The 24,719-nt window shown below is 52.2% G+C and overlaps 8 protein-coding genes across 8 annotated transcripts; 5 read left to right on the top strand and 3 right to left on the bottom strand.

The window, feature by feature from the left end:
- Positions 1-174: 174 nt before the first annotated feature.
- On the top strand, positions 175-2,640 carry SDA1 (SDA1 family protein; the record flags this gene model as incomplete). Its single annotated transcript, XM_041685746.1, has 4 exons — positions 175-221; positions 312-347; positions 425-712; positions 777-2,640. The coding sequence occupies 4 exons, from the start codon at positions 175-177 to the stop codon at positions 2,638-2,640; spliced, it is 2,235 nt and encodes a 744-aa protein (XP_041537028.1).
- A 614-nt stretch (positions 2,641-3,254) lies between these two features.
- AKAW2_10307A (uncharacterized protein) lies at positions 3,255-3,986 on the top strand (the record flags this gene model as incomplete). Its single annotated transcript, XM_041685735.1, has 1 exon — positions 3,255-3,986. One exon carries the CDS (start codon positions 3,255-3,257, stop codon positions 3,984-3,986), a length of 732 nt encoding a protein of 243 aa, XP_041537027.1.
- A 733-nt stretch (positions 3,987-4,719) lies between these two features.
- LHS1_2 (Hsp70 family protein) lies at positions 4,720-7,791 on the bottom strand (the record flags this gene model as incomplete). Its single annotated transcript, XM_041685724.1, has 1 exon — positions 4,720-7,791. The coding sequence occupies one exon, from the start codon at positions 7,789-7,791 to the stop codon at positions 4,720-4,722; it is 3,072 nt and encodes a 1,023-aa protein (XP_041537026.1).
- Positions 7,792-8,341: 550 nt separating this feature from the next.
- Positions 8,342-10,104, bottom strand: DML1 (misato family protein; the record flags this gene model as incomplete). The annotated part of the gene is made up of 5 exons (XM_041685713.1): positions 8,342-8,603; positions 8,661-9,196; positions 9,257-9,695; positions 9,765-9,967; positions 10,033-10,104. The coding sequence occupies 5 exons, from the start codon at positions 10,102-10,104 to the stop codon at positions 8,342-8,344; spliced, it is 1,512 nt and encodes a 503-aa protein (XP_041537025.1).
- Positions 10,105-10,728: 624 nt separating this feature from the next.
- On the top strand, positions 10,729-12,714 carry AKAW2_10304A (uncharacterized protein; the record flags this gene model as incomplete). The annotated part of the gene is made up of 1 exon (XM_041685702.1): positions 10,729-12,714. The coding sequence occupies one exon, from the start codon at positions 10,729-10,731 to the stop codon at positions 12,712-12,714; it is 1,986 nt and encodes a 661-aa protein (XP_041537024.1).
- A 770-nt stretch (positions 12,715-13,484) lies between these two features.
- AKAW2_10303S (uncharacterized protein) lies at positions 13,485-15,711 on the bottom strand (the record flags this gene model as incomplete). The annotated part of the gene is made up of 6 exons (XM_041685691.1): positions 13,485-14,638; positions 14,686-15,044; positions 15,112-15,279; positions 15,339-15,408; positions 15,478-15,512; positions 15,590-15,711. The coding sequence occupies 6 exons, from the start codon at positions 15,709-15,711 to the stop codon at positions 13,485-13,487; spliced, it is 1,908 nt and encodes a 635-aa protein (XP_041537023.1).
- A 527-nt stretch (positions 15,712-16,238) lies between these two features.
- On the top strand, positions 16,239-17,167 carry AKAW2_10302A (EXPERA domain-containing protein; the record flags this gene model as incomplete). The annotated part of the gene is made up of 4 exons (XM_041685680.1): positions 16,239-16,455; positions 16,536-16,699; positions 16,785-17,019; positions 17,085-17,167. 4 exons carry the CDS (start codon positions 16,239-16,241, stop codon positions 17,165-17,167), a joined length of 699 nt encoding a protein of 232 aa, XP_041537022.1.
- Positions 17,168-18,839: 1,672 nt separating this feature from the next.
- On the top strand, positions 18,840-23,996 carry LHS1_1 (uncharacterized protein; the record flags this gene model as incomplete). The annotated part of the gene is made up of 1 exon (XM_041685669.1): positions 18,840-23,996. The coding sequence occupies one exon, from the start codon at positions 18,840-18,842 to the stop codon at positions 23,994-23,996; it is 5,157 nt and encodes a 1,718-aa protein (XP_041537021.1).
- Positions 23,997-24,719: the final 723 nt, after the last annotated feature.

Genomic DNA, 24,719 nt, shown 5'->3' with positions numbered 1-24,719 from the left:
TGCCCGTGCAGGCAAGTCCCAAGGACTGACTGCGGCTTATCGATAGGCCAGACCCGTCGCTGCGAAAAAAAAGTGTTCGGGGCTCTGTTATCGGCCCTGGCAACCGTCGCCCGCCTTTCTTTTCCCTCAACCACCCACTTCATCCCCTCAGTTTCACCACTATAATACGCAAAGATGGTGAAAAGAAAGTTGGGAGCCTTGGAAAAGGTTGAGGCTGATCTGTAAGTGATCTTATTCCGTCGCTGTGTGGCTACGGACCCCCTCCCCAAGACGAAGAATTTCGCCTGTCGCTAACTCACTGCTTCTCCTAGGCCCAACCTGCAGCACAAGATTCGGAGAGATCCCAAGTATGTTTTACTATGAACAATGCGATTAGATGCCAATAATATCAGAATGGCTTGCTAACTGTCACTTACTGGTGAAGATCCTACATCGAAGACTTCCGCGCTCAGCACTACCAATATGAGAGTCACCGAGAAATTTTCATGACCGCGCCTTCGTCGACCACAGAGACGGGTCTGATATCTCTTCGAGAATTGATCGACTTCATTGCTCATGTGGCCGACTGCTACCCCGAGATTACGAAGGACTTCCCTCAGCAGCTCATGGATATTTTGAGCCAGCACCATCTGATCCTTCAGCCAGAGTTGCGCGAAAAGATCGTCGGTAGCTTGGTGCTTCTGAGGAAGAAGGAATTGTTGGACTCGGCGACGTATGTTATCCATGGACTGCCAGATGCTCATGTGGCTGGTTGCTAATTGGCATCATATCTCCAGATTGCTTCAGACTCTGTTCCCTATCCTTATTTCCACCCCCAGCAAAACCCTACGAGCTCTTATCTTCCAAAAGATCCTCATGGACCTTCGTCAGGCCAATGCGAAGACCACGAACCACAAGCTTAATCGCACCATGCAGACCGTCCTGTTCAACTTGGTGACTTCGGACCGGACTTCTTCTAAGGGCCTGTGGGCTATCAAGCTTACGCGCGAACTGTGGAAGCGCCAGATCTGGACCGATGCCAAGGCTGTTGAGGTCATGAAGGAAGCCAGTCTGGCATCGAACGAAAAAGTCATCGTTGGCGGTGTTCGCTTCTTCTTGGGTGGTGACAAAGAGCGCGAGGAAATGGAAGATGAGAGCAGTGACGAAGAAGCCATTGACTTGGGGCGAGTAAAGCATCAAGTCGGCATCAACAAGAAGACCAGAAAGAAGTCCCGTGCGGTTGAGAAGGCTAAGGCAACCGTAAAGAGGAGGGAGCGCAAGAAGAACCAGCCGCATCCTCTGAACTTCTCCGCTTTGCATCTTCTCCACGACCCCCAGGGCTACGCCGAGTCCTTGTTCTCGAAGCATTTGCAGAGCACCAAGTCCAAGCTCAACTTGGATCAAAAGCTCATGGTGCTTCAGCTGGTGACCCGCCTTGTCGGATTGCATAAACTGCATATCATGCACCTCTACTCCTACTTCCAGAAATTCCTGACTCCCCGTCAGCCATCCGTCACGTCGTTCTTGGCTTCGCTGGCGCAAGCATCCCACGACTTGGTCCCCCCGGATGACCTGGAGCCCTTGGTTCAGAAGATCGCAAATGAGTTCGTCTCGGAAGCCTCTGCGTCTGAGGTTGCATCGGCCGGTCTTAACGCTATCCGAGAGATTTGCGCACGACAGCCACTCGCCATGAATGAGACCTTGTTGCAGGATCTTGTCATGTACCGCAAGAGTAAGGATAAGGGTGTCATGATGGCGGGTCGAGGTCTGCTCAGTCTGTTCCGGGAGGTTAACCCTGAGATGCTCAAGAGACGGGACCGCGGCAAGGACGCTTCCATTGGCCTTAAGGCTGGAGAGAGGAAAGAGAAGCGCTTCGCGGAACAAGAGGCCGGTGGTATCGAGGGTCTGGAGCTCCTGGAGAAATGGAAGGAGGAGGAGCGCCGGAAGAGGAGAGCTGAGAAGGGCTTGGCTTCTGATGCTTCTGATGATGAGGAGGAAGGCGAGGAGGACAACTGGGCATCCTGGAATGTGGAAGATGATGAGGACAGCGACGACTCGGGCGATTGGATCAATGTGCAGAGCGACGCTGAAATCGACATTAGCGATTCCGAGGACGAGAAAGACGGACCTCCCGCCAAGAAGGCCAAGTCCAGTGAAAGCAGCAGTGATGATAAGGCGGAGAAGAAGGAAGAAGAGAAGGAAGAGTCTGCTGAGGCCAAGTTCTCCAAGCTTGCAACGACTCGCATTCTCACCCCGGCTGACCTGGCTAAGCTCCAAGAGCTGCGCACTGAAGCCGCTATCAACTCACTCGTGCCAGGCGCGAAGAAGCGTGATCGTGACGATCCTCTGACGGCCGAAGAGATCGAGGGCCTGGCTGCTCTCTCTGCCGGCAAGGCCACGCGTGAGGAGCGGATTGCCCATGCCAAGGAAGGCAAGACTGATCGGTCTGAGCACAAGAGTATAACGGCCAAGCGCAAGGAGCGCAAGCAGGATCAGGGCAAGAGTACGACCAACAAGGAGAAGGCGCGCAAGAAGAACTTCTTGATGACCCTGGGTAAGGCCAAGAGCAAGAACAAGCGGAGTTTGGTGCAAACCCGCGCCGTTCTCAAGGCTCATCATGATCGGGCCAAGCGGGGAGGTCGCAGAGGAAACATTGGTTAAGGTATATATGGTGATACCCTATCGTAGATCTATTGTTTCGTTCCATGTTCTAGTTACTGTTGTATCATCGAGCCTCTTGGTTCATCTCCTTTGGATGTCCTAAAAAGCGTGCCTTTTTGTATATAGAGCTCTTCTGCAATGACCGACCTATTAGACATGTTCTAGTAACTATCTGCACTCCCCATAATGCTAGTAGGATGTACTCCGTACTTCAAAGACTACCTCAAATATTCTATGTGCACTTCCAGCAAATCCATGAAATATGGAGTAGTTCCATGTCAGGCCCAAAGAGGATAAATTGACAAGTGATACGTGCCGGGCGCGTCGTGGCGCGTCGCGTTCCGTGCCTCAGGTTCTTTCCCTCCCCAGCCTCTTTCTTTTCTCTTCTTCCTCTTCTGCTATTAGAGATTCTATTCTCCCCCTCTCCCCTCCACAGCCCTTGCATTTTCTCTTACTACATCGCACATTCCAAACTATATCTCCTGTCAAATCAGAAGCCGTCCTTTTAGACCTAAGTGGTCCCCCACGAGCATACAAACAGACTAGACCACTGCAACTTCTCCACTCCCCGCATAGACAAAAGTCCCGTCTGTCTCTATCCAATTCAGTCCAACATGTCCCTCTCCCTCCAGTCCCCCACCACCACCAAGGCCTCCGACCTGGCCTCCAAACGCAGACGCTTTCAGCCACCAATCACTAGCTTCTTCTCAACTACATCTACACCTCCCTCAGAAGACAATGACAACGTGACCACCGACCGCACCCACCACCTCTCTCACAACCACTACTCCGCCGCAACCTGCTCCCCCACCCCCATCGTCCCCACCAAAGTCCAAGCCTCCCTCCTCTCCGTCGGCATGCGCGTTCGCAAATCTGTCGCAGAGGGCTACAAGACTCGTCTGGCGAAGCCCGACCCCAGCTTCTCCGAGCTGGCTCCCTACAGCGGCATGCGCAGTCATTCCGCACCCATGAACCTTATCACCGATGACGAAGGCGACGCTTTCTCCCTCCCCTCCAGCAGCCAGGAGTCCAACGCCGGTGGTCAGAAACGCTCTTATGATGTGGACTTTGACCTCGACGATAGTGAGGATGATGACGTTGCTGCTTCGGGTTTGGGTCTATCTACACACAATGCTACTTCCATGGGCCGGACCATCCTTGCGCCCAAGTTGAATCAGCAGCGAAGACGGTTTGTGACGTTGCGGAAACATGCCACTATTTCTGAGGGCATGGGTATGGATATTGACGACTTTGAGGAAGCCTCCTTCTTGCGCAGTCGCGAGGAGGTGGATATGGAGTATGGCTCTGTGAGTCGAAGCTCGGAGATTGAAATGGGCGGGATTTAAATGTGTTGTAACTATTGCTGGGGAGTTTCTTTTCTTTTTTCCCATTCTTTCTCTCGTCGTTTCTGGAATATCTTATTAGCCGGAGTTAACGTGGGTTGGGCTGGGTTTGGGTGGTTGTACTATTATCTGTTGTGCTTTTCGTTTGCGTGCAATGTGCCTTGGGGACACAGAGTGCCATAGGCTGGTTCTATGTGCTGGAAGACAAGCCGGATGGATGATTTGATGCATGATGCATACTGTTCGTTATTTCGCCCGTTGTGTTTCCTTACCCTGTCTGTCTGTCTGCTTTTCTTATGCATATTCTTACTCGACCTCTGCTTGCTCTACATGCCTGTTGTTTGTTATCAAGCACCCTGTACATATAACCCGATTGCGATGACTCTACCTGTTCAACCTTCCTAGTTAGGCTAATACAATAGCCAGCACCCATGCAGCAGACCTGAATCTGAACTGCATTAAATAATAAATCAAAGAGACTCCCACAAAATTATGAATGAACAGTCAAGTCAATTCTATCTATAGTAATATAGTTTACATAACACCGACCAATAATCCCCCGACAGGGACTTCCTCAATCAGCGTGTAAATGAATTCATCATATCACAACAAGAAAAAACAACGAAAGTGGCAGTAGTAACGCTCAATCCGAACTCCTAGTGTCTTTTTAAATTTGATTCTTCGGGAACCAATTACCTCAATTCCCATAATTCAGAAGACCAAGCCGCCGCTAGATTTACAGCTCATCCTTGCGGTTAGCCTTCTTATCTTCCTTCTGCTCTTCTTCCTTAGCAGACTTCTTCTGCTCCTCTTGCGCCTTGGCCTTCTCCTTCTTCGAAGACTTGCCGTTGTTGTTGTTGTTCTTCTTGCTCTGCTCCTTTCCAGACTTGGCTGCCGCCGCGCCCATCTTATCGTAGATGCGGTTCAGGACGCGCTCGAGCTCCTTGAGACGGGTGTCGAGTTCGGCGACGGGGAGGGCCGGGTCATCGGTCACGGTGAGCTGCTCCTGGAGAGCGAGCTGAGTTTCGAACCAGGTGTTGGTGGATTCGTAGGTCTTGGAGAGGCTGGTAAGGTCGTAAGGTTGGAAGATGGAGTACTTGGGACCGCTGGGCTTGGGGGTTGTGGTGGCCGAGGCGGTCTTGGTGGTGGATGAGGTGGAGGTGGTGGCATAGGGGTCTTCGTCGAGATCGACAGAGGAAGAGGTTTCAGCGGTGGTGGATGAGGTGGTCGAGGACTCGGTTGTGGAAGAGGAAGAGCTGGATGCTGCGACGCTGGAGGAGTAGAGGTCCTCGTCTTGCTGGATCTGTTGCTCCATTACGTCCATGACGGACTTGGCGTTCTTCAGGACTTGTTGCATGAGCTCAACGCGGGCCGGGCGCTCCGCGTTCTCCTTCTTTCTTTTGAGGGCTGGGTCGACGATCTCTTTCAGGGATTTGAGCTTTGCGCGGAAGTCGGCGGTCTTTGCGTCGTCGCCGTCGCCGTACAGCCAGTCGCTGGCTTCGGAGGCCCTCTCTTGCAGCGTGGTCAGCTGCTCGGGCTTCACTACCTTGGCGAATTCCTCGTCGTCGACAAGGTCGCGGCTACGGTAGATGAAGGATTCCAGTTCGTTGAGGGCTTCTTCGCGCAGGGCACGGTCACGGTCCGAGGCGTCGAAGGCAGCCAGGCGGCTCTTGATGCGAGCAAGTTCGGCTTCGGTGGGGGCGGGGATTCCCAGGGGAGATGAGGTGAAGCTGATAGAGATTGACTCCAGCTTGGTTGCGGGTGTGCTCTTCTTGCTCTCCTTGGCAGTTGTGGTGGAGGTAGCGTCATCTGCCGAGGAAGTCGTCGCGGCTTGAGGCTCCTCGGGCTCAAGAGTGATGGACTCGCTGGGCTCGCCTTCCTCTCCGAGAGGAGCTTGTTCATCCTTGTTACCCAAGCCAAAGAATCCCTTGACGCCTTCGACCACGCTTCCCTTCTTGGCAGACTCCACCTCGCAGCTGACGGTACCGCTGGCGACTTCAGGAAGTCCGTTGACAGGGCTCAGGCGGATGGCGAACTTGGTGGTGATGTTGGCAGCCGTGCAACCAAAGTCTTCCTTCAGTTTAGTGACAGAGGCAGTGAGGTTCTGTGTCTTCACGCCCAGGATTGGGGATTCGACGACATTGCCGTCCACGGGGATTTGGTGGTAGAAGCTGAACTCGAAGTCGTCCAAGTTCTTCACGGTAACCTGCTTCTCAGGGCCGACCTGGGAAGTGGGAGTGAAAAGCTTCTGCTGTCTCTCCTTAGACTCGGAAGCCCACTTGAGCACGACAGCGTAGCTCGAGGCATCGCTTGCTCGAATGTCCTTAACACGGAAGCTAGGGCTCAGAGCGGCTCCCTTGAAGGCAGCGCCAAACACTGCGGCTTCATCCGCATTGACGCTGGTACGAATCTTGTTGGCAGATCCGCAAACCCGCTCGAGCTCCTTCTGCACGAATGGTGTGCGGATGGCGCCACCGTGAAGGATAACGGAGTCAATGTCGCTCAGCTGCAGTCCAGCAGCCTCCAAAGCTTGCTCTAGGGGCTTTCCAACACGTGCAATATGCTGCTCCGCGAGCTCCTCGAATTTGGCGCGGGTGACACGGTACTTGAAGTTGAGATCCTCTTCATAAAGACTCTCAAAAGAGGCGCCCGTCTCAGTGTTCGCACTGAGAACTTGACGAGCCTTCTCCGCATCCTTCCAGAGTCTCGCCATGGTCTTTCCGTGGGCCTGGACATCAGCCGAGGAAACCCGGTCCTTGAGCTTCTTTTCCTCGACGAGGCTGGCGATCATATCCTGGACAATCAGATCGTTCAGGGCATCTCCTCCAAGAGTCTTATCCCAGCCGGTTCCCAGAACCTGGACTTCCTGAACGGTCTTGTTGAATCGTCCCACATCCTTCACCGAGCGACTTTGGAAGCGAAGGACACTGGCAGTTGTAGAGCCGGCGCCCATGTCGTAGACAATGTGGTACTCGGGCTTCTGGCCATCCGAAACACTGGGGAACGTGCGGCTGGTTGCGTAGTTCAACCCGACCGCAAGATTATCGCTGATGAATGCATCGACATTCAAACCTGCCAGTTCGGCGGCCAATTCCAGACTCCTCTTCTCCGCGGCGGTGTAGAACGACGGGTAAGTGATCACGGCGTCCGTAATGTCTGATCCCTTTCCAGCCAGAGTGTCGGCATTAGCCTTGATCTGCTTCAGCTGCATGGCCAGGATTTCCTCAACAAGGAAGGCATCCTTCCTTTCGGTTTCTCCCAGTCTGTTGCTTCGCAGGCCGACCGTGCCACGGTCTCCGGGCGCCTCTTCCAGGCGCAAGGCAGGATAGCGGTTGTGGAAACTTTTGATCAACTCATTGTCCGCATCGAAAGGAAGTCCAAGCAGGGTCTTGAGGTTCGAGTAGACATCATCGGGATACCGTGCCGCTAGCGCCAAGGCGTCGCCACCGTAGAATCTCTCGGGAAACAAGGCATCGGCCTCGCGGGTAGGCTTGAACGCTACAGCGGCGGACTCCTTACGCTTCGAATCTTTGGTGAGAACAATCTCAAGCGGGATTCCGGGTTTGACGAGCGTAGCTTTTAGGTACTCTGTACCGACATCGATACCAAGGACTGCGGAACCCGCAGCCGCGGCTGGGGAAGGAAAGCTGAGGACAAATAGGAGAAACGGTAGAATTAGGGAGAGCACGGGGAGGGAGGCGAGCGAGGCATAGGACCGTCGCTGGCTGCCGGGAGCCATGGTCTGTATAATTCTGATGCTGCAAGAGTCAGTAAATCCTTCCGTCCCTGACAGTCGTCCTCCACACATTGTCGCATACCTTCTGCTTATTACAAAAATTCAATAATTCCCCATCCGATATATGAAGTAACAGTTTTTCTTCTCTCGGTTATAAATTGAAAGAGCGATTGGTGAAAACAGTTATTGGTACATCGAATAGGTTTGATTCAGGGTCCGGAGGTGGGCTGAATAGTGAAAGTAGCTGTCGTGAACTATGAGCCGGTTAGCTGGCTGGAGGGAAGCATTGTGGAAGGAAACAGACCACGTACGCAAGATCTAGAACTACAGAGTCATCTAGGCCACAATCACAGTTGGGATTACTGGCCACCTGGCAGTAAGCGAAAGTAGGACCAAGAAATGAGATTCGCGATGAATGAAAGGCGCGATGATTGCACAGAGGCCACGTTTGGCCGACCGGTTCGCTGTTTGTTCTGTTTGCCCCCGCCGATCGCCGCCCCGATCGGCGTGCTTAAAAGGAACCAGCTGCTTCAGGGTCCAACTAGATATTTCCATCTGCAAGGTGTGATCAATGATGTTACAAGTACGATGCAAGTGTGAGCTATATTTTTTACTTATATGGCTAGTCATCGTCGAAGTCAGAATCGCTCATCCATCCTGTCTCGTATGTCTCGCGGATCTCGCCCAACCCATTCACTAAAGTTTCCCGCTCATCCACGCCAGCTACTCGTCCAGCCAATGTCTCATAGACTTTCAGTCTCTCTGCCGTTCGCGAAGAGACAGTCAGTGCGGCAAGAATACTGATTTTCTCCTTCGATCTGAGTTCCGGGAACATATTCTGAGGGAAGCTGTCCAGTACCGGGAAAGGTAGGGTCGTATGAAACCTATATGTAATGTTAACGATGTGACTGCATGGAACGAGTTCAGCGGGCTTGTCTGACCTCTGGAACATTGGTTCCGAGTTGAAGTGTCGTTTTCTGCGGAGGATACCCTGGTCCTCCCCGCCCGACTCATTCTCCCGATCGGCAACTCCCCGTGAAACTTGAAGCTGGTTGAAAACATGGTGGGATTTTTGGCAGGTCAGCCCGTCGTAGGTGAAGTCCAGATCAAAGTCTTTCTTGATCGGCGAGCTTCCAGGTTCTTTCTCATCACTATCATCCGATGGTTTGGTAGGCGATTTGGCGGCATCTTCACCATCCTGCACGATTGTAGATTGCAGCTCGAATATCTTATGGATACTGTCATCGCCGGCCAGGGACGCCTCAAAGTCGTGATATGGACGCAGTCGCGTGGGAAGTGACACGCTTTCCATGGCGGCGCTCACCAAGGCCGAAGTGTACCATTCCGATCGAGGATCGAGATAGATAGATCGGGGGATTCGACTTGGAGGGTCGATAATGGGCGCATACAGCGATGCCTGTGTGGAGATGGCATGTACAGACCGAGCTTTGTTCAAATCCCTCTTGAACTGAGTTTGCTGCCATATGATCCAGTGTAAGCTTCACATAGACCTAGAACATATCGTAGAAGCACCCACCCGATCGACCTTCTTTCCGTTCTCGATGGCCCAAACCCAGACGGACTTCTTGCCATATTCGTCCCTAATCCTGTCAATGTACTTTGCAGCAAAGCCGCCCCATGCGTCGTCAGAGCCTGTGAATATTTGCAGTGCACGCAGCTGATCGCATTCTTCTGCGAAAGGTCTGACGTCTCGGTCGAGCAAGTCATGCTCTTTGTCGAGCTCATTGAACAGTTCTTCGCCAATAGTCCAATCCTCAAAAGGCATGATTTTGGAGTTTAACTCATAGTCGTTGAGCTGCACAATGGAGCGAGGGTGATAGAACAGTCGGTTATAATCCGACCAATACCTTACTGTCTCTGCAGAGAGCGTTGGAGCAGGTAGCCCCGCGTCGAGGCTCTTCTGGTAGTCACTCTGGGGAATTGGCGCTTGCTGTTGTAAAATCTCCTTTCCGTCCCTGCAATTCCATTGTTAATATTGCACCTGCCTCAAATAAAAGAGGGTACGTAGGAAGGTGAAAACCCACCATAGACCCTGGCCCGGGGTGGCATCTTCAGTCAACTCGTACAAAGCGTTGTACTTGCGGAGCGTGCCAAAGCCACCTTTCAGATCATATATGACAGTCCTAGGGGTGTATGTTTCCGACCCATCGGCGCCGACGCCTGGGCGAAAATGGACGTCATGGTCTACTGGAGATTCCTCTTCATCGTTGTAAGTGAAGTAGGATTCCTGCCAGGGTTGTCAGCTATGAAATGCAAATTGGACGAACGCAGCCGGATAATTGACTCACTGACCTGGAGATTCCAAAAATGTGTGGCCAGGTAATTAGCTCGTTGACCGAGCTGTAGGGTGATGATTTCATGCATGGTCGGTGTTGACAATTACTATGTCCCACATTGGCGTTGCACCCAGAAAATATATGCAGCTGTCGCAGATAGATCCTACAGGGTGATGCACATGCGGGGGGATTTCAATTCCACAAAGGCTCCTGAAAGAAGTACCGAAATTTGCAGAAGCCAATCTCAGTGCAGTCCAGGACCTTCAAATTATCTGTGAGTCTAGAACACAGCACCCACAACCTCATAATCGTGGGCAACTGATGGCATCACAAGCAGTGGACGCACAGACCACTGGATGCGCTGGTTGCCTATCTGGGACTAGTGGAAGATTCTGTGACACGTGAACCCCGCCTTCCCAATGCGGCTAGTTATAGTTGTCCCGGGCAACGGTCACGGGACTGCGGCGCGAGCAACAAACAAGCGTGGAATCGGCGGGATCGGTTGATTGTTGTGGGTGCGTCACCGATTAGGGGATCATCAACCGAGCACTACTCTCCTCTCACCTCCACTCCAGGTGGATTTTCCACGGGGCTTCCTTCGGCACCTACTAGTTTCACAATCCCTCGAGACACGACTGTCATGTTTGAGTCTTTGAGTGAACGCATCATTTTATTACACTAACCACCCACAGCAACAGCACATACTGCCGCGATGGATTCTCCATCGAGCGCGACGCCGAGCCCGACAAAGGCCCTCAATCCCCTGTCACCAGACCGGATGAACCAGCAGATCGGACTTGGCTCACCCTCAATGTCGTCGGATATTTTCAACATTCAGCGGAAGACTCCCCGGGGACTCACCGATGTACAGGCCAAGGTCGCGTATCTGAACAACTTGTCGCGGGGAAACAGCCCCGCGCAGGGTTCACAGCCTTCAGCAGCATCAACGGCAGCTCTCCAGCGGGCTATCCTTGGGCGTGAAGAGGCTGAATCGGCGTTGGCCAATGTTTCCGCTCAGCTTTCTGAAGCCCAGTCGCGGGAGCGTCGGATAAGTGAAAGACTGGAGTCCCTGCTGGAAGAACTGCAAACAACAAAAGAACGCCAGGCCCACGAGCGATCAATTTTCGAAAAAGAAATTAGGAAGGCGAGGAAGGAAGCTTTTCGAGCTGGCTCCGTTCTGGTGAAAACACAGGAGGAGCTGAAAAACGCAAGAAACGAAGCAAAAGGATACAAAGACGAGGCCCAGGCAGAGCGGGCAGCAAAAGAACAAGCGAAACAGGAGGCTTTCGAACGCGCTTATGCTATTGCTGGTCTCACGGAGGAGATGGAGGTTCTTAAAGAACAGCTACGGGCCGCCGAGGCCAACAACCACTCGCAGAAGCTCGAAGCGCAAGCGCAGAAGAAGAAGAACGATATTGGACGAATGTCGCTGACTGAAGGCGATCTCAATCTCTTGTTGACACCTACCCCTCGGAGACCCAAACGTTCTGCTGAGGAAATAGCCAACCCGCCTCAAGCCAATGTCGCTGAATCTTCACCGGTCAAGGATACGCCTCCCAAGAGGCAAAGGATGTCAGACGTAATTCCTAGAAAGGAGGCCGCGGAGATCACGACACTCGATGTACATGAGGAACAAATCGCTGAGTTGGAGGAGACCCTCAGGCGCGAGCGTCAACTCAGAGTCGACGCCGAGGGAATGCTCGAATTCTTGCGCCTGGAGTGCCATTTTAAACGTTGCACTTGCCGCTTGGCAGAGCAGAAAAGCGTTCCTCATACCCATGAACCGCAAAGCGTGGCTACGACGAAAAAGGATGAGCTGGTACACCCGAAACATCGCAAAATTGACCAGAACGCACTTGCTGCACCAGAGGAGCCAAGTCCGTCTCATACTCCTAAAGGCGAGCCTAGATATGTGACAAGTGTCAAGGAACAAATACTGATGGAGGATCCTGCCGGAGAAGAAGCAGCCGAGCGCGAGGTGGCCGGGGATGATGTCGATGAAGATGTGGATGAAATCGTTGAAGAGGTCGAGGAGATCCAGGATGTTGACGATGACGACGACGATGAGCCTCCGGAGGAACCTTTGATAACATTCTCACCTGCCACTGGGACCTTCCACACCTTCCCTTCTCCTGTACGAGGATCTCCCCGAAAGGCCAACGAGGCTACTGCAAACGATCATCAGTCACCAGCAGCCTACGCTGAACACGGAATAGACGCCCGTGTGATGTCTGGTAGCCCTGCCCCGAAGTATGGGTCTCTTCAGCGCCAGGCTCCGTTTGATCCTATAACGGATCGTGAAGCTACTCCGAAAGCCCACCCCTCGCCAGCGGTTGTTGATGTGCCATGGGATCCTGTGATGCCCATTGGACATGAAGCCGGCACCCCTGAGAGGCACAATGACCCCACGAAGGTTCCTCTGCGCGATGATGGGGGATCAAATCGCTTTTCCGACGTTCCTGGGACCCCCATCAGCCGAGAAGAAGCACTGGCTCAGATTAGAGCGCGGAGAGAGAGAGCAAACACCATGAAGAGGTCTGTCAGTGCCAGTGAAAGCGGGCTCCGCTCGGGAGGCATGGGAGTTACTCCTGTCCGGAGCGCTCGACGGTACCCTGGCGTCCAGAATCCAGATGCAAGCGACGGTTCCATCAGAAGTCGGAGGGATATGAGCGCTCCTATCCAAATGTCCCACTACTGAAACCGCCGTCTCGTCACTGGCTGAACATGACAGCCAGGTTCAGTGCGCTTGACTCAACGATCCAAAACCATCTCTCATTCCTCATATTCTTGGTTAACGACTCAACTCTCTCTTGATACCCTGGTCCTCCGAGCGAAATGGCGTTTTTGTCTTTTTGGATGTTGATTTTTGTTGGGCATAAACGATGCTCTCTTGTGTCCATTTCTTCTTATGCCTGTTGCTAAAAGCCACGACCATTATTTATTTCCCTCTTGCATATATCAAGAGGTTAATTTTCTCCCACTTGATTGCTTTGTTATTCTGGTCTTTGCTATCATTTATCCCAACTCCATGGCGAATGAGCATCGCTTATCAGCCTTGACATTCTCTTAGATCATTCTCTACTCTCCTTTGTCTAGTGATTTTTTTTGATCCTTTTTGCTTGATGATCCCACCCTTTTTTGTATATAGGTTGATTTCTACGATGCCTGACTGGTGGATTTCAAGATGCTGTTTGGATGAAGACTAGAACCTTTATGATATTGACATGACATTTTCAATGTGAACTCGCCTTCTTTTTACAGAAGTCATTTGAGTAGTAGTAGCACTATTAGCCTAGCACGAGCATTCCTAGAGATGGACTAGACAGTCTATAAATGCTAATACCGGGCCGTATATACTTTCATGCGTACACATAGTGCCAGACAAGACGATCCCGAAATATAGAATAAAGGAACGAACAAGAAGTAGGATGCACTCCACTATTGCAGCCCAACCAGCACATACACCGTTTATATGATGGAAATACCGCAACATCTGATCCTCGCACTGTCCACACGTGCCTTCCGACCCCACCATAGGTGAACCAGTTCCTCGACAAACAGACGGTCAGCTGTACTCCAGATATCCAGGCCCATCTGGGTCAGATCTTCAGAAGTGATCTTTACTGGGTCGCTATCATCATAGGAGGCTCTTGTGCCGCGCGTGCCAGTCTCTGTCTGCTGTTGTAGCAATGGAGATCTGGAATCGTCTTCTTGGGTGGATTGTCGGCCAATGGTAAGGGAAGGGCCGGGGCCTTCATCGTCTTCTGGATCATCTTCGTAAGGAATGGAGTCCTCTTCGGGTATCTCTTCGTCGTCATCTTCATCGTCATCGGGGGAATTGCGGCTATCGTGCCGGGCAACTACGTCGGATAGAGTGATGAAGATTTGGGCTGTGAGGCGACGGAAGTACGCGACTAGGGCGATTTCAGGCGGCTGGGTCGACTCCTGCGCTTGAATGCTTCGCCGGCCGAGAGATCCAGAGGGTGGGCTGGGAAGAGTTTCTACACTGGCTAGCAGGCGCGTGTCCTGTTCCATTTGGTGCTCTTCTTCCTCTTCTTCAGAGAGACCGTCGCGCTTCTCGCCGGCTGATGCCCACCATATGAAGGAGGTGTATGCCAGGCGTGTCCATGAGAGAGGTTCGACAATGGGACTGGATGAGTACGTCGAGGCTGCGTCCGAGTCGTCGTCGGCTTCAGTGGATGCTGCTTCTTCTTCTTGGGTTACGTGTCGAAGACCCTTGCGAAGGGTAGCGTAACGTCGTGCGTCGCGCTGGGTTGCTCTGACTTCGATGGATTGGGGCGTCTTGCCCTTTGGCGGTTGCGTATGAAAGATGGCAATAGTAGGAAATACCTTCTCTGCGGCGTTCTTGGCGTGAGCGGGAGGTAAGGTGACGAGAACATCGAAGAGCTCAGGCTTCATGGTCAAAACGCTGTCTGTGCTGCATGCAATCCAGGCTGCGTCATGATCTGCATTGACCGAAGTGCCCACAAAAGACGAAAGGTGAGGAATATCATGAATGCCGACGTTGAACAATGGGCGAGGTCGCGGAGAGGGTAAACCGTTTTGCGGCAGTAAAGGAAGGAGCGAATTAGGTAAGGAGGCCAATAAAGAAAGATCGTACACTGTTTGACTGTAAGCATGGGTGAATGATATTAGATAGCAAACATACCATAGCTACAGGGCTCTTGAACTGGCGCTTCGGCCATGAAAAGGATCCTTTTGCGCAGCAGTGCTGCTCTGTACAGAGGAAATAGGAGAGGACCGAAGGAATCTAGAAAATTAGGGAGCGAGGAGGCTGGGTGGAAGGGCGTCAGGGCCGGCCTGGGCGTTTCCAACACAATTGCATCACTGAAAGCGCGGGTTCGATGGACGGCATCTCTTAGATCACCATGGGCCCGCAGCCGGAGACTGAGAGGAGACTCCATGGGGGAATCGGGTGGCATAGCGGAAGAATCACTTTCACGAATCTCGTAATTATCCCAGTACTCTGTTAAAGGTTGCGTATTGGACATATCCTCGGCATAGTTCCTGGAAGCGATCATGAAAGCGTCAACGGCCGGATCAAAAGGACAGCGCATGACCGATTTCAACTTACGCCGCCAGTTCCTTGAGCTTGGGAGCATGTCTCCAGCTTTTCCCCAATATTCCGGAGCTTAATGGGACGAGAACCCCGATAGCAAACATCTTTGCATTTCGCTCCGCTTCCTCAGCCGGCCAATTGACAAACGCGCTGATGCCAGCATATTGCTCGTGGACGAAGTATCTGGCAAGACCGAGCTATTAGCAAGCATTCAAGACCGGACGAAGCCGTAGTATACGTACACCAGATCTTCTGAGACATTGTGTAGACCAGATGGAAGCGACTTGTACTCCACAGCTCCTTCAACTTCAACTATATGATCGGCTGGGTTAGGCGACGCTATCACGGGGAGGACCGTTGAAGCAGCAGGGTACTACTTACCCCCGGGAACAGTACGCTTCCACGATATCACGTATCTGCATTCCGGAAGAGCCGTCAGTAATCATAATTATTTGGCGCGGGTTGCTGTTAAGACAGACTTGGAATTCCTCACCCGGCCTTGATATCGAAACGAATGACGAAGAGGGCCGCAATGCCAGGCGGCGACTCGACGACCGTAGCGGGGCGGGGCACGTCAAGCCCCAGGGGCTTGCGTCTAAAAGGACCAGGTGCCATTGCCGGAGAGCGCGTAATCAGCGAAGGTGACTGACCCCATGGAATGAGTGAGAGGAGCAGAATCACGGAGATGGCGACATCGGACGATACAAGCTGGCGTCGGTCAAACAGTTAGCGGACCTTTGGGGGGGGGAGAGTTGCGGAGAAGCTGTCGTTGCCTGAGGACACTAATGCCGCTAGCTCCATCAGGTTAGTTCCGTGCGGATCAGCTAAATGAGTTGCAATTGCTATTCAACAGCTGCTTCTTCATTATATCCAATTGTTCACAAAATAGAGCAAGAGGAGACGATTTGAGAAGACATTCAACCAGTGGTACTTGCTTGAGAACATTGGCTCCCCAGTCCAGTCGCTTGGATAGGTCTCGTTATTTACTGTACTCTCCTTACCGAATTGGGGAAAATCTATTGAGCATCCACACTATACTTTATTCCGACCGACTACTGGAGCCATACATAAGAGAGAGACCTCTTCCTGTTCGAGCCTCTGTCAATCCAACCATCGATCGCTCAATCGAAGGACTCAACACAATGACTACCGTGGAATCCAAAGCTCTACCCCATCCCTACTACCCCCTCAATGCTCAAATCCATGGTTATGCTCCCAACGAGGCTTCCTTACTCAGTATCCTCAGTACTGCTAGCGTGGGCGCGGCAGCTTTACTGGGAATAATTTTCACCCTGACCAGTAGACTCCGACCAACGCTAAAGAATGCCGACCGTCTTGCTATTCTGTGGTTTGCCCTCTGTAAGTCGGACTCCTTAGTTACGTACTGCTTCAACAGCGAGACAACAATTCTCGATGCTAATTGCAGTGTGAACCCCCAGCGGGTACGATTCACTGCTTCTTCGAGGGTTATTTTATGATCAACCATGCTCGTATGGCATCCGCGCAGGACTTCTTCGGTCAGTTATGGAAGGAATATGCCCTGTCGGATTCGCGATACATGACTTCAGATACCCTCGTCTTATGCATGGAGACAATCACGGTCGTAGGTGCACCCGTGGCTGCAGGGACCCCTGCTCATTGTCCTCCTTAGCTCCGTCTGCGACACTGTTGCTAAATTACTGGAATAGCTTCTTTGGGGCCCGCTCTGTTTCCTGGTCGCATACTTGACCATTTCTCAGCACCCTCTGCGCCATCCATTGCAGATCATTGTGTGCATGAGCCACCTCTATGGCGATGCTCTGTACTATGCGACCAGCTTGTTCGATCACTACGTTCATGACCGACCGTACTGCCGCCCGGAGCCTTACTACTTTTGGGTGTACTATTTTCTCATGAATTTCATCTGGATTGTGGTTCCATTCTGTACGTTCCAGTCTCACGGCTCCCTTGCTTGTTTCCCACTCGTTTAGAGCTGACGATGGACCTAGACTATCTCTACCGGAGTATCCGGACAATAACAGAGGCTCTTAGAGCCGTGGAAAATACTTCCAAACAGCGCAAGGACCGATAGGAAAACGTACAGTGAGAGATGATGTCACCCGTGTTATAAACGGAACAGCATCTAGATGAGGGGTAGTGCTGGCTAACGCAGACCAAGGGCCTTGACCTTTCCCTGACCATGCATGCGTTTAATCTCAGAGGGCATTCCCGCATGAGATGATCTTCGCTTCGGCCGGAACAGCCCTCTCTTGTCGAGTCTCCAATCAACAGCACCCGAGTGGGAAAAAGCAATCCGCATAGCCCAGTGCATGACAACGCACTCGAATTATCAATAAACCAGGTAGAATACTTTTCCCTTTTTAGCCCACTCTGTGACGCGTAGCCCCCGGTGGATCGGTTTAGGCATTCCTGCTCTTCCGGCAAACAGAAGGTATAGCTCCGAGAAACACGTTAATTACACCGGAATGATCGTCTCACGGCTACTGTTCCGCAGTGCAATATGACTGCTCTATTTATCGGATTTCAAACGGAAAGAGTTGAGGAACTTTCAAACGACCACGACCTTGGGCGGCCAGGGTGGTGACAAGCTGCGAGGCATGGGATGCAGAGGCCGCAAAGTCAGGTGGGGATTGAGGGCCCATGTGCATCTCATCAGCCAGCAGCTATGACCATGACCGTGCAGGGTAAGCTGGAGTAAAAGAAAGGAAGAAGAAGGGAAGGGATGGATAGATAAATAGAGGGGGGCATTTCCCTACAAGTCTGGAATCTTGGATGGATGTACCTGATCCATTCGATTCCACTTGAGAGGAAAGGGAGGGTCGAACCACCGGTCGGGGAATGAATAATTGAGCTCTGAACGGTCGAGCCCAAGAGCAGCAGCAAATCATCATTTCTGGCGGAATGCGGTTGGCTGGTGCAAACTAAACTTGGGCGCCAGATCTGTGACGAACGGGGCATTCTGGCCATGGAATTGGTTGGGGCCCAGTGAGTGGCGCAGAGTTCAAGCTGGTTTCCCGGGCAGCCTTTCTGCCAAACCCAGAGAGGGCCGAAAGTGTGTCCTGTCCGTCTGTTGTCCGTCCCGCAGTTCCAGCGAAGTATAGGGACCACCAGAACCAGTCACAACTGGATCAACACACTGGTGTGTTGTGTTGTGTTGTTATTGTTGTGCATCCAGGCTGGCCTTGTGGATTATTCTTCTTGAAAGAGCCTCTTCAAACTCTCGGAAAGGAATGAGGGCCTCTGAAGACATCCAAATTAGCAACTGGTTGACTCCCCGCGCCAGCTACTCGACACTCTAAACCAGCGCCGTCCGTGTGTACTACTAGACTAGTGAAGCTGCGCTGCCTACGTCTGGTCTCCATTCTGCACTTGACCGCCTATTCTCGCTCAATTCCTTGCTTGTTCTTGACTTTCGCGTTGCATATTCTGTCTTGAATTCGTATTTTGCTTTTGTGGTGTCCCAATTAATTACTCTCTCCCCAGCAGAACCGCTACCTTGTGGTTGTTTACCAGGGTATGTGCTGTCGGTGTCTCGACCTCGAGTGAGCTTCCCCTCCCATAAACAAACAACTGGTGACGTCGGTGGGTGGATTTCCCTATCTTTCTTTGTTCACACTACCCTCCAAAAAATAAAAAATTGTCAGCTCTGCGATCGCATCTATCCGCTGATTCCGTCTGACATCTCGATCAACCTCCGCGACCTCAACTTCACTGCTAATGCCTGGTTCCGGTCGCAGATTTCCATGCCGACTCCTGCCAACCCGCAGCGCCCCTCCAACCGTGGGGGAGGCACCAGAACATCCCCGACCAAGAAACCGCTCGACATTGGAGTACCCCTAGGCATTTACGATACAAATTCAGTGCGGGCAAAGGTTCGCAAGTGGCAGCAGCAGGGGGGCGGGGTAATCACAGCCAATGATGGGGTTTGCTACGACGACGACGAGGAGAATTCAACAGCCGATACCAACTCCAAAGTGGTCGAAGATAAGGGATCCGGTAGTTCCAATGGCTCTGGAACGAGGAAACGCAGCAAAAGCACGCCTCGCAAACGAGTCATTAGTGATGAGCATTGGAAGCTGAACCGAACCCCTACCCAAACGCCTTCTTCCAGGCTCCCTCCGCCGAAACGCATTGCCGAGTATACCACAAATGACCGTCTACGTTCTCCGCAGGGTGACGAGGCGGAAGGTGCGCGGGAGGACACAATATTGCCCTCTCCGTCCCGCAACAAGGAAAGGGGCAGGGCTGCTATAGCATCCGACCTCGCGACAAGAGAACGGAGAAAATCGAGGGCATCTCGAGATGTCGATATAATACCTGAGGACAAGGCCGAGGAGGAAAGTGCGTCTCACAATGGATCTTCCAAGTCCATTTCGCGACCTGCAACCGCCGACAAAACCCATGTACGTGCACGGTCGGAGCTTTCGCAGAGTGCAAAGACAAGGGACGGAGGACTGTACGAGGACTCCGAGTGGGCGACAAGCGAGGCCGACTTCTCCGAACTCTCCAGGCGACGTGCGCGAGGTCCAAATCCAGTACCCCGGGGTGCTGCATCTAGAGGCCGGGGAACGGTGAAGCCCCCCAAAGGCGGCATATTCTCCCATATGCTCGATGAATCAAAAAAGATGTTCGCTAAACCGGAACCTCCGAAACCCAACCGAGGCGCTAAAATAGAGGCATGGCTTTCTGAAACGCCTGACCCGTTCGTCGAGGACATGGAGCCCGATGTCGAGATACCCGCGCCATTAAACACTAGAACCGGCAAGAAGAAGGAACCCGTGAAGCAAGAGGATGTGCCGAAGGACAAGTGCGATACTGAGCCTCCCCTTGCGAGCGACACATCGAAGAAGGATGATCCGCCAGCGCAGAGGAAAGAAGGCCCGACTGCAAGCGAACAATCAAACACAGCAGAACAGAAAGCAGAGCCCAAGAAGGACAGCGCTATTTCGGACAAACGCAGGGCACCTACAGAGCGTGAGGAGAAACCGCGGTCATCAGGCGCTGATAAGCTACCCGTTGGCAAACGACCCCGTGCCAACAACGATAATGCATCAGAGACCGAGTCCCAACAGCTGTCAGAGGGCTCCGAAGTGTCTGCGAATAATGCACCGGTGCCCCTTGGTCGTCGAAAGCCATTTCCCACGACAGGGGCCCATCCCCTCTCGACAATCGCGTCTGTTGAATCCATGAGCACAACGAAGAATGCTACAGGATCAGGACAAGATGCCGCATCGGAAAAACGGGAGGCAGAGTCCACCCAGGCAAAGCTCGATGAGGAGGAGGAAAGGGACCAATTTGACCCCAACTCACTTCCTGCAATCTCTTCCCAGTTAAAGAGGCGCCTCACTACTCATGATGATTTGATATCAGTCCTGTCTGCTCCGAGTGGTCGGAGTAGAAGCCTTCGGTCTGCCAGGAGTCTGAAAACGAAGAGTCGCATCACTACAGAAAACATTCCTGACCTCCTAAAGGAGCTGGCTGCTGACGAGGTAAAATACATGCGTGAACTCAAGACCCTGGTCGGTGGTGTTATTCCAGTCCTCTTGACATGTGTGCTATCAAAATCTGATTCTGCCATTGCGGCTGGACTCTTTCGACCTTCTGCCGATCCAAAGGATGAGGTGAATTTCAGCAAGCCCATAGTGGACATGGGAGTTGCTATTGAGCGACTGAAGACGCTGCACAAGCGCATCCCGCAGGATGATGTGGAAGCTCTACTTAACTGGGCGAATGGGGCACAGAGAGTGTATCGCGAATACCTCAAGGCTTGGAGACTGGGATTTAAAGACGTCATCGTCAATCTCGCGCCTCTTGAAGAAGGCGAGGCAGGCGACAATACCGACACAAAGAGTTTGGACGAGGGCATGGCAAGGGATGAGAACGGTGATGTGGTGGATAGTGACGGTGAGAAGGTTGACGTGGCTTACCTTCTGAAGCGACCTCTCGTACGCCTGAAGTACCTCGCAAAGACCTTCAAAGGAATCAAGACCATTCAGCCATCTCCCAAGGCCGAGGACGTTGCTGCGGTATATCAGAGCCTTGTGACAGACGCCCGCCGCCGGGCGCGCGAAGAGAGAGCAAGGCTTGAGGATGAATCTGCTGCCAACGTTGACGCTACGCGTGCCAGAGATCCTGCGACCTTGGGTGCACTTCCTGGAGTTACTGTTGACAGAAGCCGGAGAGTCCGGGCCCGCGATTTCTTCAATCTTTCCTTGTACCACACAAGTGGCCAGATCATTGACTGCCGCGCTGAGCTCCTCTTGAGAGACGGGGCCGGTGGGAATAAAGCAGGCGGAGATCTACTAATCTGCGAAATTGATCATACAGATCGTTGGTTGCTATTCCCTCCTATCGAGGTTGGCCGTGTCTCTGCTCGCAACGGCGACGTGAAGGGCGAGATCGTGGTCATGCTACGCAGTGGCCCGAACCATACCAAATCCTGGCAAGAACTGCTGGTGCTTCAAATTGATGAAGAGGATATTGGATTTGAATGGGTTCAGATGCTGGGCTCGAATCCTCTCCCACCGGCTATCTGTAGAACCCAGAGCTTTATTGACAGGACCAAGCGCCAACGAGCAAAAACTATATCCTCAGCCAACGAAGCCTCTCAGGCACAAAAAGCCCCACCAAGTCCTTCAAATGTCAACGTTCCTATCGGAGAGAAGCCTACTTCTCGTACCTTGCGTCGATCCTTGACCCCTAAGGATCATCTTTCGGATCCAAGTACCGTGAGCTCCTGGTTCAGTGAGGCCCGTACTTCACTGCAAAGTGCAGTAACTCCAGAGTCGGACTATGCTATTGGTGACGAGTTATCGATCAAGTCCCCGCCTCCGCAATCTATCTTGCATGCCAGGGAACCCCGAAAAAGCTTCCCGGCCGATGACAGACCTTCCCCGGGCCTCAAACGGTCAAAGGCCAAGAGGGTCAACAGAAATGGAGAGATCATTCCTTCTAGCCCTACCACACCAACAGACCCAAGCTTGGATCGAGGAACCCATTCAGTTCACGAGGAAGCCAAACGCTCAGAAGAGAAGAAACCCAAGCAGCAGCAACAGCAAAACCCGAAAACTCCAACGAAGAGTACCCCTGAAAAGAGTTCTCCCCGAGTGTCTTCTGTGCCGTCAGTGGATCTTCCTCTAATTCCAAAACTCAGAAAGGGCAGCAGTCAGACATACATCTCGGACTCTTTGGCCTCCACGGAGGACGACGATTTCCCTCCCGTGGAATATGATGACATCCCCGAAACTCCTAGCAAGGACAAGACTCATTCTCGCCAGCACTCGGGTTCGGACCAGGTTGACGAAGATGAGTCCCCACCACCTCCGCCGACTCATTCTCGGTCACCGAGTTCCATAGGCTCCAGCCTGCCAAATACCCCTGTGCTTAGCCCTAGTGGTGTGCGGACTAGACGCCGTGGCTCCTCGCCCCTAAAGCATGAATATGAACCGTCTACTGCTTCGGATTCGTACTCGGATTCTGATACATCGACTGTGCGTCGGTATGAAGTGCATTCGGGCTCCGAGTATTCGGACACGGACAGCTCGGATGAATCAGGGGATGAGCACGCATCATTGCCACCGTTTGAAGCTCCTACCAAGCCAAAGGCCCAGGCTCCAGAAGCTACGTCTGCTAGTAGCTCTCTGTCACTGTCCAATTCGGCCTCTCAGGGCGGATATAGATCCGTTCCTTCGCAACCGAGCAAGTCGTCCACAGTGATTGCATCGGTCTTCGCCTGGTCAGAGAAGGGCTCATGGGATAGCATCTTCCCCGATGATTGCAAGGTCATAGTCAGTCCTGGGCTCATCGAAGCATATGACGTGGGTAATGCGCCAGCCGGGATGGAGGAAGATGACAGCGACACGAAGAAAGCACGCCCACTGATTGCCCTTGAGCTCACACCCCTTGTGCCTATCCGTCGCGGAACAGCCATTGACATAAGTATTCGCTCCCCTCCGACCAAACGGTCCAAGATCAACTGGAGTAACAACATCATGTTTCGATCTCGAAACGCCGACGAGTGCGAATTCCTATACGGTCTCATCAACCAAGCGCGCATCAACAACCCAACCTACATAGCCCTACAGAATGCCCGAGGACCTTACGCAGAGCAGCCAGCGCCCGTGGAATCAACAACGAAGAATGGTGGGTTGTTCGGCTGGCCACGACGCAGGCGGAGCTACCGTGCATCTGTTTCCCCACGGTCGGTTGCCGACAACTCTGAGAGTAGCGTAGGAACTATGAGCAGTGCATTCTCAGCACTGAAGCGATTCGGAGGGGGAAGCAAGATGTTTAACATCTCTCGTTCTTCGCTCACCTCTCGCGATGGGCAAAATGAAGACAGCTTGTACTCAAGCTCCATCGGTTCCGGATCGAATGCCTCTCCTTCTTCCGGCATTGGTCGTATCGCAGCCGCCATCAAAGGCAGTGATGGTATCGGTCTGTCCAACGCTAAGATTCGACTTTACTTGCGTGAAACTCAATCCAAGTGGCGCGATATGGGTGCTGCAAGACTGACTATTATGCCTGCGCCCGCAGCACCTCGTGCTTCTGATACGGCCAGCGGGCGCGGTGATGCCAACAGCATTGCAGAAGGAGCCGAAGATACTTCCCCAGCATCTGGATCCGCTTCTCCCCGACGCGGAGCGGAGCCCGAGAAACGTATCCTCGTCCGAGGCAAGACACGCGGGGAGGTCCTCCTTGACGTCTGCCTAGGCGAAAGCTCTTTCGAGCGAGTTGCTCGAACCGGTATCGCCGTGTCCGTATGGGAAGAAAACGAAGGCGGAGCCATGCCCAAGAAGGGCGGTGTTACCGTCGGTAGCTCCAAGATCTATATGATCCAGATGAAGAGTGAAGCTGAAGCAGCATACACCTTCGGACTTGTCGGAAAGTCCAAATACTAAACTGACTTCTTCATCAGGAAATGATATCTAACCGCGGATACTCATTCTAACCTTCTTTCTCAATTTTCGAACATGTCCCCTCATTCGTGCATTTGACTTTTTAGCGATGTTCCTATATTTCACTACAGGTGTTATTGTTATTGTTTCATGTGCATATTCATACCCCCTCTTGCTGATGTTTATTTCTTCCATTATCTTTCTTTTTTTTATCTTCCATACTTCCCTTATTTCCCCTCTTGCAAGCCCCCCTCCCCGCCTTTTCACGATTTTTAGATGCCCATGTGTATATGAACCGGAAGACGAACTGCGAATGTGCGATGCAAATCTTAGAGTCTGATGAAATCCTATACCGAACTTCATTTCCATCGAGCTATTACTCAAGTCACATTAATTGTTTCCTTATTTTACTATATCTTTTTTAAAGCCTCATTGGTTTAATTTCCTCTTCACCACACATGCTCAACTTCAAGATAGCACTGTAATAACATACATAGTATTTCAAAATCGCAATATTATTCTACTGCATATAGACTCTGAATATCCCTGCAAATACAAGTCCGTAGTATCAAGAAATGGAAAATAGGGACTCCAATTGCATACTTCTATATACACAATATACTAAGATTCACTTAACCCATGCATGCATCTATTCGTATAAACTATACTATATGTATGTCGGTATGTATGCGCCTCTATGTGTATACGTGTATGTGTACCGTAGGA

Source organism: Aspergillus luchuensis, chromosome 1, assembly GCF_016861625.1.
Source record: "Aspergillus luchuensis IFO 4308 DNA, chromosome 1, nearly complete sequence".
Taxonomy (NCBI): domain Eukaryota; kingdom Fungi; phylum Ascomycota; class Eurotiomycetes; order Eurotiales; family Aspergillaceae; genus Aspergillus; species Aspergillus luchuensis.
The sequence above is the reverse complement of the archived record's forward strand: the minus strand, read 5'-3'. Positions and strand labels throughout refer to the sequence as shown.